The sequence below is a fragment of the Ranitomeya variabilis genome, chromosome 4 (assembly GCF_051348905.1).
Source record: "Ranitomeya variabilis isolate aRanVar5 chromosome 4, aRanVar5.hap1, whole genome shotgun sequence".
Taxonomy (NCBI): Eukaryota; Metazoa; Chordata; class Amphibia; order Anura; family Dendrobatidae; genus Ranitomeya; species Ranitomeya variabilis.
The window spans coordinates 193930518-193951176 of record NC_135235.1 but is presented as its reverse complement, the minus strand read 5'-3'; the positions used below and the strand labels follow the sequence as shown (position 1 = coordinate 193951176).

Genomic DNA, 20659 nt, shown 5'->3' with positions numbered 1-20659 from the left:
GAAAAGAAAAAAAAACACTTATACCCCCTTTACTCCTCACCACTACCAGTCCGGTCATTGTTGCACCTTCAGATCGGCATTGGCAGCGCTGAAAACCATGCCTCTAACCAAAAAATGTTCAATTTTGGTTAGAAAAATATTTAGAATTGAGAGTCCTCAGCGGTTGATACCTTTTAATGGCTAACTGAAAAGATGGTAACAAATTGCAAGCTTTCGAGACTACGCAGGTCCCTTCATCAGGCATAGACAATTTTGGTTAGAAATTTTGCACCACGCCTGTAACCTGTAGAGCAGGATCAAGATCTAATCAAAGTTCCTATACTGAATTAGGCCACTAACTTCTTTTAAAGCTTAACTTGTCGAATTTTCTATGACCTTTTCAAAGTACTGGCGTATTATCACAGGCTACCACACTAACTGTGGTAACCAGGATTCCTTACATTACTGTCAGACATGTCTTCAGTTCCCTATGTGTGAGGACTGGAAGAACAATGCTTTATGGCAACCAGTGCAAACTTAGATCTCACAAAGATTTATGGTTCTTCTCTTGACCGTGAAACATCAGCAGAAACCAGCCTCCTGTTAGATGGACCTTGTACAAGGATGTGCAGTCAGATTTCCCTGTAAATAACCTTAAAATAGACAGAAATCACTTTTTATTCCAGCCCAATCTTGATATGACTTGTGAATCAAGTTCCTGGAATGTTTGGCGAGATAATAGCAAGAATAAGGGAAGTCAGGGAAAAATAACATTCATGTACAATGTCAATGATACCAGAAGGGTAAAGTGAAAAGCAGCCAAGTGATAAGAGAGCTGAATACAAAGAAACGTGACGCTGCTCCATGTACTGGACCAAGCAGATTAATCCAACAGATTATCATGAATCACAGCTGTGGTCAGTGCGCCTGGCATATGTACAATCACAACAAATAGTCATCACCCTGCCGGGCCAAGCACAAGGGCAATGGGTGTGCTCGCAAATATTACAGAGTAATGTAGCGGTATTAGACCTGGTATATCACATGGCAGCCTGGGGGCGTAAATGACAGCAATCGAGAACTTTTCTAGGAACGTTTTTGAAGGAATCTAGCATGGAGATTGATCCAAACATCTTGGAGGACTAACCACAGATCTTCGGTGGATTTCATCTGAGCAAATCCTTCTGTCTCTTCATATAATCCCAGACAGACTGGATGATGATGAGATCAGGGCTCTGCGGGTCCGGATCATCACTTCCAGGACTGTTTCTTCTTCTTTACACTGACATTGACCAGGTGTTTAGGGTTGTTGTCCTGCCGCAGAATAAATTTGGAGAAAATATGACACCTCCTTGATGGTATTACAAGATAGATAAGTATCTGCCTGTATTTCTCAGCACTGACGACAACAAGAAATAGGCAACTTTGAGAACTGTAGATGCAGTGAGCACAGTGTCAGGGTTCTGCTTTGCGGGCGCGTGACTTCAAGTATGAAATTTGCATACATTCGGCCTTGTGCCAACTAGACGTGCATGGCCTCGCTCAATACTAGTCGGAATGTGGCCGGAAGTATGCAAATTGCACACTTGTACTCCAATGACCGCCAGATCCCAGCAAATCTTGCAGACTTGAGCCCCAAACCTGAATAACCCCTATAATTAAGGAGTTTATTTCCATCTTTTAATATTTTGAAATGTGATTAGGACCTACTATAACATTATTATCGGAAGTGGTCTGACCTCTGACACCATCGTGAAAATGAAGTCAACGAGGTCCCAACATATTGGTTCTTGAAGAGGGATGAGCTGCAATCTCAAAAGTCAAGTGTTCCTGGGACAGAAAAACTGATTTCTTCTAACTCTAGACTTGTTGTGATATTTAGGTTGCACACAACGGTAAAGTAATGTCAGACAAATACCCCGAGCTCGTCCAACGTATTCTTGCTCAGCGTACCAAGACTTCTTTGTTTACCGGTTAAACATTTACCGTATTTTGATTTATTTTGCATCTGGTGTCGGTGAAGTCCTACACTGTTCTTGTAATTAGCAGCAGCCCTCGTAGGCCCAGAAGGTATTAATAGCTTCTTCATTAGTCCGATGTAGCTTGGAGGTAGAGCGTGACTTAGCCTAGTTGAAGATGACGCTTCTTCCTTTCTCATTTCCCAGGTGATTTTATGACAAAATGTTAAACTTGAGAAGCTTACGCGATAATCTCCAACGGTTGACGTGCTCTAATATTCCATTTCTTAAGGCTACTTGATTTTCCAGTAGCGTTTATCAGGCATGTTAGTCATAAATTATCAAAATTCCCTAATCCTGCACCAGGAGAGAGCAATAAATCTTATGTCAAATAGCCGCCCGTTCGTCACATATGAGAAGTGCCATCAAATTAACGAAATGATTTGTGGTGGAGCCAGAAGTTCTCTGTCTTTTATAGCAGCCAGCTGTGAATCTCATGACCCGCGAATGTCTCACCTAGATGACAGATTTTGCACTTTTCATATTCTTCTCTATAGTTAGATTTGACATTAGTGAAACCATCCACGTGATAGATTCCGTTTTCCCAGGACTCCAACCTGTTTTGTGCAAGGTGGTAATACAAAAATGCTGCAAAGGAGAACCATTTTTTTCAGTTTCTAAACTGTGTTAGTATATGTTCACACAGTGCTTTTTTTGCAGCTTTTTTTCAACATGAAAATCAGTGTAATGTGCACATTACGTGGATTTTTGATGAGTTTTTTATGCAACTTTGACATCTTGAAAATTTAAAAAAACACACCCTAGCTCCAAAAAACCCAAGAATAAAAAAAAAGCATGGTGGAAATGGGATCTAAGGAATTTCATTTATTTTACTGCTAATGTAAAACGCTGTACTTTTTCTGCATGGAAAAAAATGCAGCAAAAACGGTACATGGGAACAAGCGCTCAGAAAGATGGAACCACTCTTTTATAGAGGCCAACAACAATGTAAGGGCTGTCCCACACGTCCAGATAATTCCGGTACCGGAAAAAATCGGTACCGGAGTTATCCGTGTCCGTGTGCCCGTGAGCTCACGTAGGCCATATGTGCGGCACACGTGTGCCGCCCGTGTGCCGAGTGGGTACCACACGGAGCGTGCAGGAGACAGCGCTAAAGTTTAGCGCTGTCCCCTGCATCGTGCTGAAGCCGCGATTCATATCTTCTGTGCAGCAGCGTTTGCTGCATAGAAGATATGAATAATAGTGTTTAAAAGAAAGATCTATCTGTCCGCCGCCCAAACCTGTGCGCCCCACCGCTGTTCTGAAAATACTCACCCGCTTCCCTCGTTGGCTGTCGCTGCTTCCTGGTCTGGCCGCGCCTTCTACTGTATGCGGTCACGTGGGGCCGCTCATTTACAGTCATGAATAGGCGGCTCCACCCCTATGGGAGGTGGAGCCACATATTCATGACTCTAATCGGCGGCCCCACGTGACCGCATACAGGAGAAGCTGAAGCCAGCACAGGACACTACGAGGGAGGCGGGTGAGTATTTTCAGAACAGCAGGGGGGCGCGCAGGGGGTGGGAGGGCGGCGGACAGATAGATCTTTCTTATAAACACTATTATTCATATCTTCTATGCAGCAAACGCTGCTGCACAGAAGATATGAATCGCGGCTTCAGCACCATGTGGGGGGACAGCGCTTACTGTAGCGCTGTCTCCTGCACGCCACAGGGACTGCACACGGAGACCGTCCGTGTGTGGTCCGTGTTTTACACGGACCCATTGACATTAATGGGTCCGTGTAATACGTGCGCTCCCACGAACACTGACATGTCTCCGTGTTTGGCACACGCAGACACGGTCCGCAAAAAATCAATGACATCTGCACAGATGCATTGATTTTTATGGGTCTACGTGTGTCAGTGGCTCCGGTACGTGAGGAAACTGTCACCTCACGTACCGGAGCCACTGACGTGTGAAACTGGCCTAAGACGAAGGGGTTCCACTGCTGCATCCCACCAATCCAGAGTGTGGCGGTAATGTGCCCCTTGAATGTAGCAGTAAAGTATAACCACCGTTCTCATACACAGTAAACGCTCATTCACATGTCAGCTTTTTGCGCACGAGTGCTATCCATTTTATTCATAGATAACACTTGTACCTATGACAGTCTATGGGTCTGTTCATGTGTCAAATGTTTTCCTTGGACCAAGTGGTGGGTGCAAAATCACAGAGTCATCTTCGATATTGATCTGAGTGTCGGATCAAAATCAGCAATACAAGTCTATGGGTTAGTGAAAGTCGGACAGCACTCGGATGCCATCTGTATGCTTCCATTTTTCACTGACTGATAGATAAGAGAAAGTGGAGAAACTTTTTATTTTTCTCATTAGTGAAAAAAACTGATGACAAAATTCTGATGATTATATCCGGTCCGTTTTTCTCATACATCAAAGAAACTGATGTCTGAATGAGGCCTAAGTAGTCTGGTGGTCACACAAGCACACTACTGCTTGTTTCACACACAGAGAACATTGGACCCCTGTTCTTGGGAACACTGACATGCACATTTTTTTTTCAGTAAAAAAAAAAACTGTGGCATGCATACATGAAAAAAAAACTCCATTGTTTTGTGTTGCCAATGTTGAATCATAATAATAGCTGCAGTTATATATCACTAATATCTGCAGTTATATATCACTAATATCTGCAGTTATATATCATTAATAGCTGCAGTTATATATCACTAATAGCTGCAGTTATATATCACTAATATCTGCAGTTATATATCACTAATAGCTGCAGTTATATATCATTAATAGCTGCAGTTATATATCACTAATACCTGCAGTTATATATCACTAATAGCTGCAGTTATATATCACTAATAGCTGCAGTTATATATCACTAATACCTGCAGTTATATATCATTAATATCTGCAGTTATATATCACTAATAGCTGCAGTTATATATCACTAATAGCTGCAGTTATATATCATTAATAGCTGCAGTTATATATCACTAATAGCTGCAGTTATATATCATTAATAGCTGCAGTTATATATCACTAATATCTGCAGTTATATATCATTAATATCTGCAGTTATATATCACTAATAGCTGCAGTTATATATCATTAATAGCTGCAGTTATATATCACTAATATCTGCAGTTATATATCGCTGATAGCTGCAGTTATTTATCACTAATACCTGCAGTTATATATCATTAATATCTGCAGTTATATATCATTAATAGCTGCAGTTATATATCACTAATATCTGCAGTTATATATCGCTGATAGCTGCAGTTATATATCACTAATAGCTGCAGTTATATATCACTAATAGCTGCAGTTATATATCACTAATAGCTGCAGTTATATATCATTAATAGCTGCAGTTATATATCACTAATAGCTGCAGTTATATATCACTAATGCCTGCAGTTATATATCACTAATACCTGCAGTTATATATCACTAATAGCTGCAGTTATGTATATATCACTAATATCTGCAGTTATATATCGCTGATAGCTGCTGTTATATATCACTAATACCTGCAGTTATATATCATTAATACCTGCAGTTATATATCACTAATACCTGCAGTTATATATCACTAATAGCTGCAGTTATATATCACTAATATCTGCAGTTATATATCACTAATACCTGCAGTTATATATCGCTGATAGCTGCAGTTATATATCACTAATATCTGCAGTTATATATCGCTGATAGCTGCTGTTATATATCACTAATACCTGCAGTTATATATCATTAATACCTGCAGTTATATATCATTAATAGCTGCAGTTATATATCACTAATACCTGCAGTTATATATCATTAATACCTGCAGTTATATATCACTAATACCTGCAGTTATATATCACTAATAGCTGCAGTTATGTATATATCACTAATATCTGCAGTTATATATCGCTGATAGCTGCAGTTATATATCACTAATAGCTGCGGTTATATATCACTAATAGCTGCAGTTATATATCATTAATAGTTGCAGTTATATATCACTAATAGCTGCAGTTATATATCACTAATACCTGCAGTTATATATCATTAATAGCTGCAGTTATATATCACTAATAGCTGCAGTTATATATCACTAATATCTGCAGTTATATATCACTAATAGCTGCAGTTATATATCATTAATAGCTGCAGTTATATATCACTAATACCTGCAGTTATATATCACTAATAGCTGCAGTTATATATCACTAATACCTGCAGTTATATATCACTAATAGCTGCAGTTATGTATATATCACTAATATCTGCAGTTATATATCGCTGATAGCTGCAGTTATATATCACTAATAGCTGCGGTTATATATCATTAATAGTTGCAGTTATATATCACTAATACCTGCAGTTACATATCGCTGATAGCTGCAGTTATATATCATTAATAGCTGCAGTTATATATCACTAATACCTGCAGTTATATATATATATATATATATATATATATATATATATATATATATATCACTTATAGCTGCATTTATATATCACTAGTAGTTCATTCCCACTGAACCAGAGCACTACGAGCCCCCTACCACCTGCGGTGTCCTCGGCCCCTGTTCTGTTTAGTAGACCCCAAAAATGTCATGCATACGTTGTGCCACAATGTAATTTAATTACGGAGCTTTCTGATCAGAACAGGCATTAGGGATGCCGAAGGTAGTAAGTGGTTCACATAGCTCTGATCCGACTGCCATGGACTACCGATGTAGCTTCTGGACAAGGGTACCGAATATCTTTTTGCTCAACTCTGATCGGCACTATTGCAAAAACTGTAAATGCAAATTATATCAATTTGTAGCACAAATTATACAGTATAGAATGTAAATAATACTAATAATAATAATGAGAAATTACATAATTTGTAGCAGTGTGGCAATACAAAACTAATGGGACATTTACACTGAAAGATACGGTAATCGTGAACGAGTGTTGTCAAAAACGATTGTTTCGTGATTATCTTGTGGTGTAAACAGGCTGCCGATCACTTGGTGAATGAGCAAAATGCTTGTTCATCGGGTGAAATGATCTTTTATGCAGCATAAAAGATCATCATTCTCAGTGATGGATCACCCTATGTAAGCTGGAATCACATTGCTGAGAAAAATGGCAACCCACACTTACTGAGCTCAGTGTGCATAATTTATTCTGGTCTATCTGTGTAGACATACAAAAGACCACCGATCAGCGGTGGTGTCTAAATGGACCCTAAGGACGGGCTATACATTTTCCATTCTGAGGTCTGAAGAAATTCCATAGAGACCCAAGTCGGGGCTTTAACGGCAACCAAGTTGTTTTATCATCCAATATTTATTTTAATAATTTGGATCAATTATGGGCCAATAAAAACATTTTTATTATTTACCTTATTATTTTGTTATAAGTTGTAAATTGAAAACAGTTGATGAAAGATGGATGATAAAAAGGAGAATCGGGTAAGCTGGGAAGCGTAATGACATCTTGGACGTTGCTCTGATTACTAAACTGCTGGGCGATGTAGCTCAGATCTGAGAAACGTGATTGTGAACGTTCCGGAGACTTATTCCGCTGTCTCCTGGCAGCAGTGATGATTCAGCGGACACACATGGGCCGGTATAGTCAGGACTAACTGGCACTGAGTGGGAGGACATTACATTGCCCGGCATGGGATCCAGTTTGTGTTTGTTAGTCCTGCTGTTAACATAGAAACTGTGATGAGCTTGGGTGATTCTCTCTCAGTCGTCCCATTGTCTAAGTTTATAGATGCTTGAAATTGGAGGAGGCGCACAACTTTAATGGGTTTCCTGTAATGCTGATAGTGAGTGGAGACTGAAACACTCTATTCCAAACCCTTGGAAGATACTTACAATCTTTAACTAAATTAACAGTGGTGTTTTCCTATTGAATTTTAAGTTGGTTTCCCTGGGAAATGTAATTTTGTTTTAGTTTCGCTTGCATTTTTTGACATTCGCATTCCCGTGTTTAATCACTGGAGAGACCACCAAGGGTTCCTTAGAGAAGTGTGCACCTGACACATTATCCAAATTGCCCCCCTGTGTTGTTCAATCCTTAACTCCTAAAAGAGACTCCTGTCTGGTTTCAGTCCACATGAACCAGTTTCTTTTAGCGTAAAGACTATAAGGGCTCGTTCACACAACCGTATTTCTTTTAGCCTAAAGACTATAAGGGCTCGTTCACACAACCACATTTTCGGTCCATGAAAAAAACAGACAGCACTCGGACCAATGTAATTCAATGAAGCAGTGCAGATGAGCGATTTTTTTTATCGACCAAATCTGTAAAAAAAACTCAGCATGCCCTAGTTTCTTCCGTAAATTGGTTGAGACTCGCCCATTCAAGTGTATAAGTGCATAAAAAAGGATGCCATACAGAGCCACAGTAGAGTATCCAGTGTTTACGGATATACTTGCAATTCTGTAGCAAGGGAAATAGTGATGAGCGCAAGTGCTCGTTACTTGAGTTTGCTCGGGTATGCATTGAGTATCGCGGGTGCTCTAGTATCATGATTGAGTCCCCACCACCCCATGTTTCGAGCCTGTTAGGCCGGCGTCACACTCAGCGTAGGGAAATACGGTCCGTTTTTTACAGCCGTAATACGCAGAAATGATCCCAAATCCGTATGGCATCCGTACTGCGTTTTTTTCACGCAACCTTACAAAATGGACATTTAACAGTTTTGAGGCCTGAGAGTATGTGCACACGCTGCAGATTTTGCTGCGGATCTGCAGCGGATTTGACGCTGCGGATCCGCAGCAGTTTTTTCCCAAAGTTTACAGTACCATGTAAACCTACGGGGAAAAAAAAACGCTGTGCACATGCTGCGGAAAAATCCGAGCGGAAACGCAGAGGATTATTTTCCGCAGCATGTCAATTCTTTGTGCGGATTCCGCAGCGGTTTTCAACCTGCACCAATAGGAAAGTGCACTTGAAAAACCGCAGAGGAATCCGCAGAAGCCACGAGAAAATCCGCAGCAGAATCCGCAACGTGTGCACATACCCTGAAAATAATTTAAATCATCAGCCTAAACCCTATTTAAGGCCTCTACAACAGCTGAAACCTTCCCATATGGCCATTTTGTTGCTGTGCTTGTATAGGTGTTTTGGTGGTACTTGGGCAACATGTGTGACCTCCTGCCATTCACACCAACTCAGCGGGTGTTATTTAATTGGGTCTTGTCACGCCGCTTTGGCCAGCCATACCCCGTGATAGTGGATCCGCGAAGGAGGAGAAGAAGAATGTGGGTGCATCCACTTTTGCGGCAACGCCTCACTAAAGGGCATTTTCACCGTCTCTATTCATCTCTGCGGACACATCCGGACAAATTCTTCCAGTACTGTCGCATGACAATACCCACCTTTAATATCTTGTTGGAGACAGTACGTCCAAGAATCATGTATCAGGATACCAGGATGCGGAAATACATATCCGCACAGGAGCGTCCTCTCCTTACCTTACGGTATGTATTCACCATCCTCACATACTGTATGTTGATGATATTTTTTGTACTATTTTGATTTTCATAGCATCTTATTTAAATTATATTAATACATTTTTTATAAATCATATACAAATATGTATTAAATGTTAAATATTATTATCCAGTGTAAATTTAGGAAGGTACACTGGTCTCCTGCCTTTTTTGATCCTCATATTACTTTGGTTTACTAGGGTTTTTTGAAAGCATTGTAACATAACTAATTTTTAAATTTTTATTTTACTTTCAGATTCCTGTCAACTGGATTATCTTATGCGGGACTACATCTTGAATTTCTCACAGCACAGTCCACTATTTCAGGCATTGTGCGTAATACATGTGTTCAAATATGGGACAAACTACATGAACTTGTGATGCCGGAGCCCAAAATGGAGGATTGGCTGAAAATAGCCCGTGGATTTTCTGACTGTTGTCAATTTCCGCACTGTATTGGAGCCCTGGATGGGAAACATATCAGGGTGCGAAGCCGCCAAACTCGGGCACCCAATTCTATAATTATAAGCAGTTTTTCTCTGTAGCTCTGTTAGCTGTAGTTGACAGTAACTACAGGTTTATAATTGTAGATATTAGGGCCTATGGGCGAACTGGAGACTCTAGAGTCTTCAATGCGTCCATTATGGGTTGGCGGCTACGTGAAAACCTGTTGGACCTCCCACCACCACGACAACTCCCAGGCTCCAATGCTGAAGCAGTCCCATATGTACTTGTGGCAGATGAGGCCTTCCAATTGAACAGGCATGTCATGAGGCCTTATCCCCGGCGCAACCTTGACCACCGGCGGCGTGTCTTTAATGTTAGACTTTCACGGGCGCGGCAACTGGTGGAGTGCGCCTTTGGCATTATGGCATCCAAATGGTGTGTTCTCCAGTCTGCCATTCAGCTGGGTGAGGCAAATGTCAATGAAGTCATAAAAGCTGGTGTTGTTCTACACAACTTCACAAGAATTCATGAGTGCTCCTCAGCTGACAGTGTTGAAGGCATGTTGGCCAATGTGGGTAGGCCTACAACACAAGTCCTTCCTCCGCGGCGTCCCCTTTCTGGCATAAAAGTTAGGGATATTTTTACAAATTATTTTGTTTCTCCTCAGGGAGCTGCTCCTTGGCAAGATAATATTGTTTCTTTGTTGTAATTTTTTCATATATATCTATATATATTTTCTGAAAAAATGTATAAATTACTTAAATTACTTAACTATGTGTGTTTCATTGACTTTTGTAACAGATGTTTATAAACCGAGTAATTGAGTATGATGTTGTAATTATTTGTCCAACAAACAGAAATTGACTTTTGTCTATATTTTTTTATTATAGCAAAAGCCTTTTTTTGTTTTTAAACACCATATTAATATCATATGGTTTTTCTTTTTCATAAAACATGACATAACCCATTTTGTTAGTTAAATATAACAAAGTGCTATCACAGCGGAGTCAAACAAAAACATGTTTAGAACCAAAAATAAAAAAGATTCCTCATAAAACAATTCTCATTACAGATTTCTGTAAGTTGGTGGAGGTGATGGCGGAAGCTCAGGGTCCTGGTCAGGTGGCCTCTGTTGTGCCAATTGTCCATCATCCTGTGTGTATGATGTCTGTCCCTGCTGAAAATGATGCCCTTGCTCATATTGGCCAGTTGTGTATTGGCTATAATAAGGGTTTTGAGTATGGCCCTCATGAGGTTGAAAATAAGGCCTTGCATCATAACCCCCCCAATATGGCCATGTCGTCCAAAACCAGGTTGGGACCAGCCTCCAGCACTGGATCTGGACAAGTGGCCATATTGGGAAGGTTGATGGTATGATGGCATATGGTAATGTGCTGGCCTTGGTGGGTTTTGGATGGTAACGGGTAGAGGTGTAGGCACACGTGGAGGGGTGCTTCAAATACTTGGTGAGCATGCACCTGTTGAGATGATGGAAGGCGCAGGACGTTACGTGCTGACAGCTGCCACCTCTCAATGAACTCAAATAATTCATAGGGTTCATTTGGTGGGCTACATGCATCAATAAGTATTTGAAAACACCCTCTCACACGTAGCCTCATCTCACGGGGTATGGGACGGAGGTACTGGGCCAGGCTCCTCGAATAGGCCTCCTCACCATCATCTTGTGCAGCCCTGGCCAAATAATTAAGGACCCCAATGTCCACATTCCTGTGAGTTTCTTGCAGCTATCTCCTTCTGCGGCCATGGTGGGAAATGACAGCAGGCTGTGGGGATGACTCCAGTGGAACAGTTGGGCTGCTACTGTTTCCTGGATCATCCTGACTTCGTTGATGTGGTGGTGCAGTTTCTTGGCCAGTTGTTGCCGGATCTTGTGGTCCAACTGAAGATGTTGCAGGAGGGATGTCACTGGAAGGATGTGAAGATGGGCCAGCCACCTCTTCTCCTTCCCCAACCGGATCTATCAGGGCCTCTGAGTCTGAGCCGGTCTCCCTCTCAGTGAGGTTTGACTGTGTTCTGTTTGTAAAGTATGAGAATAATTAATTAAAAATTTAAATTTTACCTTTATAAAACATGTGTAATTTTTATTTATGTTTTTGCTTACGGTCTCAGATCCATACTGGGATCTAAAAAGGAGAGTTGGTCACAATAAACATATTTTTGGAAGGTGCTGCTGCCCCACTCCTGGCCCGCTGCTGCCTTTCCCTCCTATATTGGTCCCTTATGCTGCGCCATCGTCTCATAACATCTTGCAGTGAAAGAGAATAAAATAATGTATAAGGCCATTGTGCACAGTGGTACCACAATGAGTCAGTGATATTACAGATTTTAATGTGGCCTAGTAACCTGCATTTCTTAACAAATATCATCAACATAAATATTGTAAACACAAACAGCACAATACGATATAATGGAAAATACATAGAATTTCAAGCCATAAGGACAGGGTCCTCTCCCCTCTGTACCATTCTGTCATTGTAAATTTGTTTAATGTACCGTATTTTCCGGCGTATAAGACGACTTTTTAACCCCCGAAAATCTTCTTAAAAGTCGGGGGTCATCTTATACGCCGGGAATCGACTTGTACGCCGGTGTATATGGTGGGTGGGGAGGGGGAGTGATCCTGATGACGAGGGGGCGTCTCACAGGAAAGTGAGTAATCCCCATTACCTTATCCTAGCGGTGCAGCGTGGGGGTGTCAGTGCTGGGAGCGGCGGCAGCTGCTGTGTTCTGGTGCGGCGGCTCCTCTTCTGTGTGGGGCCTCTGTGCTGTGAGGTGGCGGCGGCAGCGGCGTATCTTTATCCAGTTGGGGCTCCTCCGGCATCTCCTTAGCCCTGGAGGCCCCGCCGCAACTCCATCGGTGCAATGTGGTGGCCTCCGGGAAAATGGCCGCTGCTCAGATTCAGATCTCGTGTCCCGAGATTTCGGGACGAGATCTGAATCTGAGCAGCGGCCATTTTCCCGGAGGCCACCGCATCGCACCTATTGAGCTGCCTCCGGGAAAATGGCCGCTGCATTGCACTCATGGAGTTGCGGCGGGGCCTCCAGGGCTAAGGAGATGCCGGAGGAGCCCCAACTGGATAAAGATATGCCGCCGCCACCGCCACCGCACAGCACAGAGGCCCCACACAGAAGAGGAGCCGCCGCACCAGAGCACAGCAGCCGCCGCACCAGAGCACAGCAGCCGCCGCACCAGAGCACAGCAGCCGCCGCACCAGAGCACAGCAGCCGCCGCCGCCACTCCCAGCACTGAGACCCCCACGCTGCACCGCTACGATAAGGTAATGGGGGATACTCACTTTCCTGTGAGACGCCCCCTCGTCATCAGGATCACTCCCCCCCCCCCCCCCAGAAGGCACATATTCACCGGCCCTATAAGACGACATAGGGTGTATAAGAAGACCCCCGACTTTTAAGAAGATTTTATATTTTAACTGGTAAAGTTGGGGGGTCGTCTTATACGCCCAGTCGTCTTATACGCCGGAAAATACGGTAAATGATATCTATAAAACTCTGTACGTAACCCCTTTCTCATATCCAGCACCATGTAATTAATGGTGCTATATAAATAAATGAGATTAATATTAATGAAAATAACAAAAGGCCAAAATTCATGTAGGTAATGCAGTTGGCAATATTATTCATAGAGAATCATGAGTATACTTACTTATCTGCCTCTGGACCTCACGTGGCCGCTGCTCATATTCTGGGAAAAGGATCCCACATATGCTTCTTCATGCCGCCTCTTTTCTGGCCCGATTGGAATAATGGGCATCTCTCTGATCCCAAATTTCTGGCCTCTCTTGCACCAGGACCAGCAGCATTTCGACATTAATAATATTGGCCATGATGCAGGAGACTCCGTGGAGGTGTGCGGCAGACTTCCGGGATGTCTGTCTGGCTTTTTCAGCTAATTTGCATGTCTGAGCTTCCTGATTGAGGGCTTGGGACATTTCCTGTCACCTGCTGTACTCTTGCGTATTTTACACAAGTCACACTTGTGGTCCGTGTGTAATCCGTATTTTTTGCGCACCCATAGACTTTCATTGGCGGATTTTTTTGCGCAATACGCTGACAAACGCAGTATGCTGCGATTTTCTACGCCCGTAAAATACGGATGCGTAATATACGCCAAATATACAGAATCATTGGTCCGTGTGCAATGCGTTGTTTTTGCGCCTCGCATACGTCCGTAAAACTCTCTAGTGTGACGCCGGCCTTAGAAAGCCACAAAACATGCGGGGATTACCTGACATACACGGGCAACCTCCGTATGTTTTGTGACTATCATAGGCTACTTTCACACTTCCGTCTTATGCCATACGTCGCAATGCGTCGTTTTGGAGATAAAACGCATCCTGCAAAGTTGCCCGCAGGATGCGTTTTTTCTCCATAGACTTGCATTAGCGACGTATGGCCACACGTCGCATCCGTCGTGCAACGGATGCGTCGTGTTTTGGCAGCTGCGACGCAGAAAAAAAGTTCCATGTAACTTTTTTTGTGCGACGGGTCCGCCATTTTCGACCGCGCATGCGCGGCCGAAACACCGCCCCCTCCTCCCTGCTCATCACAATGGGCAGCGGATGCGTTGTAAAACTGCATCCGCTGCCCATGTTGTGCTAAATTTTGCACAACGTCCTTCGGGCCGACGGTTTGCGACGGCCCCGTACCGACGGAAGTGTGAAAGTAGCCTAACAGCAGAGAAACATATGGCCAAGGAGACTTGAACAAGTCACTCGAGCTCTCGCAACACTCGGTGCATACCTGAGCACCCTGGGCAAACTCAAGTAACGAGCACCTGCGCTCATCACTAATGGGAAACTACAAATGGTCTTGTCAATGATTAGTAGCTACTGCCGTAAACGAAGAAAAAAAAAAAAAAAAGGACTGCATATGGAGAAGTGAGAAAAAAACATTTTCTGGACAAAACTCTAAATGATTCTTTATATGCCCGTGTGAACCTACCCTTACAGATATTACATCACCATTACATAAGGTTTGACAATATCTTTACAACTTTTCCAGTGACTGATACCAGAATGGTAATGGATGAAAGAGGTTAGATTAGTGTCAGGAGGGGGCAGAGAAAGTTGTGACTGTGACTCTGTACACATTCTGAGGCCTTATAAAGAAACCTTGCTAATTTGTCTAATCAGATTGCCATTTAATTAGTTTGTCGCACTTCCCTGGGAAATATGTCAGTTTAACGGAACTTTATAAAATATTCATCCTTTGTTATTCCCAGCGGGAATCATTCAAGACGTTAGAGAGAATTCATTATAATCTCTAGTTCTCAAAAAAATATTGATTATCTAGTCAAGTGATGATGACGGAATATACTTTAATGTTCTCAGATTTACTTTTGTGTCAACTGGAAAGCAAGAAGGAAAGACTGACAACAGACTCGCTGGTCACCCATAGGACTTCAATAATTGTATCACAATACTCTCTTTTATATCTGAAGAAATGGATTGAAAACTTATGATATTGCAGAAAAACTGCGGCATATTTAGTGCAAAACGTGCATGAAATTTAGAAATATGTTGGTAAATAAAAAAAGCCACAACACTAGTCTTCTATTTCACGATAATCTGGTGTCAGCGGTATCTGTCACAGTGTACATCAATGTAATAGTTTGGCATGGGAATACATTGGAATTAAATATATTTTAAATAAGTTAAAAATATATAAAAAAGGATTAACAAAAAGCAACAAAAAACACAATTTGTTTAGGAAAACTGTGTTTCTCTATAACCTTAAGAACTAGTGATGAGTGAGTGTGCTTGTTACTCGAGCTTCTCAGAGAATGCTCGGGTGGTCTCCGAGAACTTCGGTGTGCTCGGAGATTTGGTTGATGTCGACGCAGCTGCATGATTTGCGGCTGCTAGACAGCCTGAATACATGTGGGGATTCTCTAACAAATAGGCAACCCCCACATACACTGAAGCTGTCTAGCAGCCGCAAATCATACAGCTGTGTCGACAAACTAAATCTCCGAGCACGCCAAAATACTCAGAGATCACCTGAGCATGCTTGGAGAAACTTGAGTAACGAGCATACTCGCTCATCACTAATAAAAACCTGTATTTTACAATTAAAGGGGTTGTCCACTACTTGGACAACCCCTCCTCAATCCCCCCAGTAAAACAATAACACATACTCCCCTCCAGTGCCGGTGCCATTCTAGCAGTGTTGGCACTGGCTCTCCTGGGGATTGCATGACATTATGTCACATGATCCCTGAGGCCATTTGACCTCTCTCCTGCCCTGTTTAGCTGCAAGGATTGAGGGATATAACAATGTCATGCGAACCCCAGGAGAGCCAGTGCAGACACAAATGGAATGGCATCGGCTCCGAAGGTGAGTGTGTTATTATATTACCGGGAGGAAACATAGCAATTCAGAAGGGGTTGTCCAAGTAGCAGACAATCCTAAATATGGTATTTCGTTAAAAAAGCCTGAAAATTGTGTTAAAATGTTAAAACGATCTGAAAGGTTTTTCATCCATTTTGTTTTTTTGCTTTTTATAAAGTGGTTTTGATTAATAAAAGTTAACCAGATGTAGACCGGGCCATTTTCACCCGTTCCTGATACGGCACAATTTTATGTTTTATCACACATGTTCTTTTAACAGCTCAAAAAAAATATTCTCGTTCAGATAATCAACTAATTTTTGCCTCTGTTTTTTCGTTATACATGGGGCTTAATTTTCATGTAACTTTTATATTTTAGATTTTTTTATGATATTGTGGGAAAATGTAAAGAAAATTAGGAAATATATCTATGTCTATTTTCACATTTATTTTTACGACCACAAAGGACGGCTAAAAAACATATTTTAAAATTGTGTTCCCCTTTCTCAAAATTCTTTTTATATAGCAATTTAAATTAGTGGCATTTTTCTTCATTTATTTTACACTCTATGTGCCCCAAAAGGTCTTAAAAGGCCTTTTAGAGGTCATTTGAGCATATTAATACTTTCTTTTTATTGCCGATCTCCACTGTAAATTTGGCTGATACAGTCATGGACAAAAGTATTGGCACCCTTGAAATTGTTCCAGAAAATTAGGTATTTCTCTCAGAAAATTATTGCAATTACACGTTTTGTTATACATGTTTACTTTCTTTGGGTTTATTGGAACAATACAAAAAAAACGGAGAAAAAAGGCAATTTAGACATAATTTCACATCAAAACGCAAAAATGGGCCGCATAATATTGATGACACTTTTCCAAAATTGTGGGCATACAACTTGTTTCAAGCAAGGGATGCTCATTCAAGTTTACCTGTAGCAAGTAACAGGTGTGGACAATATGAAAATCACACCTGAAACCAGATAAAAAGGGGAGAAGTTGACTCAGTCTTTGCATTATGTGTCTGTGTGTGCCACACTAAGCATGGAGAACAGAAAGAGAAGAAAATGGTCGGAGGACTTGAGAACCAAAATTGTTGAAAAAATATCAACAAACTCCTATTACAAGTCCATCTCCAGAGATCGTGATGCTCTTTTGTCCATGGTGTGCAAAATAATCAAGAGGTTTACAGCCCATGGCACTGTGGATAATCTCCCTGGACGTGAACATCAGAAGAAAATTGATGAAAGGTTGCAACACAGGATAGTCTGGATGATGGATAAGCAGCCCCAATCAAGGTCCAAAGAAATTTAAACTGTTCGGCAGGCTGAGGGTGCAACAGTGTCAGTGCGAACTATCTGCCAACATTTGAATGAAATGAAATGCTATAGACCCAGCAGGACCCCACTGCTGACACAGGGACACAAAAAAGCTAGACTGCAGTTTGCCAAAATGTACGTGAGTGAGCCTAAATCCTTCTGGGAAAATGTCTTGTGCACAGATGAGACCAATATAGTGCTTTTTTGTAAAACACATTATTCGACTGTTTACCGAAAACAGAATGAGGCCTACAAAGACAAGAACACAGTACCTACAGTCAAATATGGTGGTTACATTATTCGACTGTTTACCGAAAACAGAATGAGGCCTACAAAGACAAGAACACAGTACCTACAGTCAAATATGGTGGTTACATTATTCGACTGTTTACCGAAAACAGAATGAGGCCTACAAAGACAAGAACACAGTACCTACAGTCAAATATGGTGGTGGTTCAAAGATGTTGTTGGGTTATTTTGCTGCCTACGGCATTGAGTGCTGTTGCGGCCATGGTAGGGCCAAGCAAACTGTTGTGCCCAACCGTGGCACATGTGTATTTGTGGACCTACTGTGCCACAGGGCTGAGCCTACCCAGAAAGGGGTGTAAGTAAGCAGCTACCTTGGTGTTCACTGGAGCCTCTAGTGGTGAGGTCAGGCTTGTGAGGCAGGTAGCCACCAGTTACTACTCCTAAGCAGAACCCATGTACTGCAGCTGCTGACCCCAGCAGTCAGGTACACTGACACTGATTTACGGCTTAGTTCAGACATGCCGATCTAGGATACTGCTATTGGTCGGCTGCAGCCTTTACATTCTGGCTGAAATGTACGAAGCCTTCTTGGCTGGAATGTGAAAGCTGATGTGATGCCCCATACCAGATGTTGATGCCCTCACCGGGTGTTAATGCCAGGAGCTGAATATTTTTTTTGCATTACACTGGAATATTAAGATTATATTATATAGTGGTGAAGAACCACTTTAATGTAAATTATGTGTAAACAGTATAACCTCAACAGGAAATAAAATATTGACCGCAGAATAAGTCTACTGACTGGGCAGAACTCAACTATTGCTATGAGTAGAGACATTTCAGCCAGTAAGTGAATTAGACTGAAGAGAATCCTGTATATTCCAATCCTGACTAATCCATTATTGCCATGCAGTGATGTGGTCTGAAACGAAGGAATTTGTAGAAAGAAAATGCACCAATTTCTCTTGACCTTAGTGGTCACAGAAGGGTGAACTATGGGGGATGGTAGAGAGCAGAGTAAACCTTATATATACAACTGTCCTCGCTTTGGGAAAAAACAAGTCAAGAATTCCAAATTATTTCTGAGAATCTATCATCTTTGGGTCAATTATTTGTGTTTTAATTAGTTATCATATAATAGTATTAGCCTGTTAATAGGAATTTGGGAGGAAACTCATACTGTAAGAACACTGTGAAGCTTAGAATAGGATCAGGAATGGAGAGGAGTCAAACCTACTCTTACGCGAGGACCTACAGTTCCTGTATACATGTAAGTCCTAACATAGTGGAATAACTTATTTTCCTTCTGTTCTTCTTTCAGAAATACAAGGAGATGGAGTACATACATTACCTGCTCGTTTTCTGCTTGGCATCATATCTGAAGGAAGGATTGGCGGATAACTCAAGTCTGCCATCAAACCCACCCAACGCTTCCGTGCTACCAGCTGGCTGTGGTCAGGATGTGAAGTCTATGTACTTTGCTCTTTGTGACCTTACTGCTGCCTGGGGTATTGTGCTTGAAGCAGTCACCTCCTTAGGCATTCTTTGTACACTAGTTTTAGGATTCATTTTTGTGGCACTTGCCCCTTCAGTCTCTCAGGATGTACGTAAGGGCACCTTGGCCCTAAACTTTCTGTTTCTGATCGGAGTCCTTGGCTTATTTTCTCTAGTTTTCGCATTTCTGATTGCCCCCAATTCCACAGTCTGCATAGTCCGAAGGTTTTTGTTTGGGGTTTTATTTGCCCAGTGCTTTGCCTGTCTAGTTGCCCATTCAGTCAGGCTTAACTACCTAGCGCTTCAGAACAGAGGTCCAGGTGGGTGCCTGGTGTTCCTACTAGCAATCGGACTTTTCTTGGTAGAGGCGGTCATTAATGTGGAATGGCTGCTCATCACTAATGTGCGTCAAACGCTCCTGGATACTGAGTCTTCTGGACATCCGTGTAACATAACCAATGAAGATTTTGTGACGGCATTGGTCTATGTCATGTTCCTCATCGTTGCATCATTGGTCATCCCTTGTCCGGTTCTCTGTGGACACTACTTACAATGGAAACGTTATGGAAGACACATTGTACTGACAGCATTCTTCTCACTTCTCATCTGGGTGGCATGGATTATAATGTATCTCTATGGCAATGAGAGGCTGGAGCGCCCCTCGTGGGATGACCCAGTGCTAGCTATTGCTTTAGCATCCAATGCTTGGGTTTTTGTCTTGTTTTATATGATCCCACAGATATTGGAAATGACAAGATCTGGATACAAATACGACGACGATGCCCTTAACATACTGAAGAGACATTCTGACATCCCACAGTCCTTAGTCATGGAAAACAGAGCATTTTCAATGGATAACCTAGATGAGCCTGTCAGCTCTAGGCATGAACAAGGTGAGTTTACTTAAAGAGAAGCTGTCACTAGGTTTTTGCTATCCCATCTAAGTGAATCATAATATAGGGTTAAAGACACTGATTCCAAAAAATTCTCACTTACTTTACTGCTTGCTGCAGTTTTGCTAAAATCTCTGTTTTCTCTGTGCAGATCTCGCAGTTCTCTGAATGCTGAGCTTTGTATAGCCCCACCCACAGCACTGATTGGCTGCTTTCCGTGAACACTGTGCATAGCCAGAAAGCTGCCAATAACTGGTGGGGGCATGGTTGACCTACATGGCGGCAGATTTACTACTAAAACTGTGATTTTATGAAAACTACAGCAAGTAGCTCAGTAAGTGATACATCACAGGAATCAGGGTCTCTCTCTGTAAATCATGCTGCTCTCAGATTAGGTGGCAAAAAATTAGTGACAGATTTA

At 42.0% G+C, this 20659-nt stretch overlaps 1 protein-coding gene across 1 annotated transcript in view; it reads left to right on the top strand.

Moving 5' to 3' along the window:
- Positions 1 to 20659, top strand: part of LOC143768575 (G-protein coupled receptor family C group 5 member C-like) — a 30074-nt gene that overhangs the window by 2817 nt on the left and 6598 nt on the right. Inside the window, exon 2 of the mRNA XM_077257215.1 lies at positions 19173 to 20238. Coding sequence (XP_077113330.1) covers positions 19185 to 20238 — 1054 coding nt within the window. The 5' untranslated portion in view covers positions 19173 to 19184. The remainder of the gene's footprint in view (positions 1 to 19172; positions 20239 to 20659) is intronic.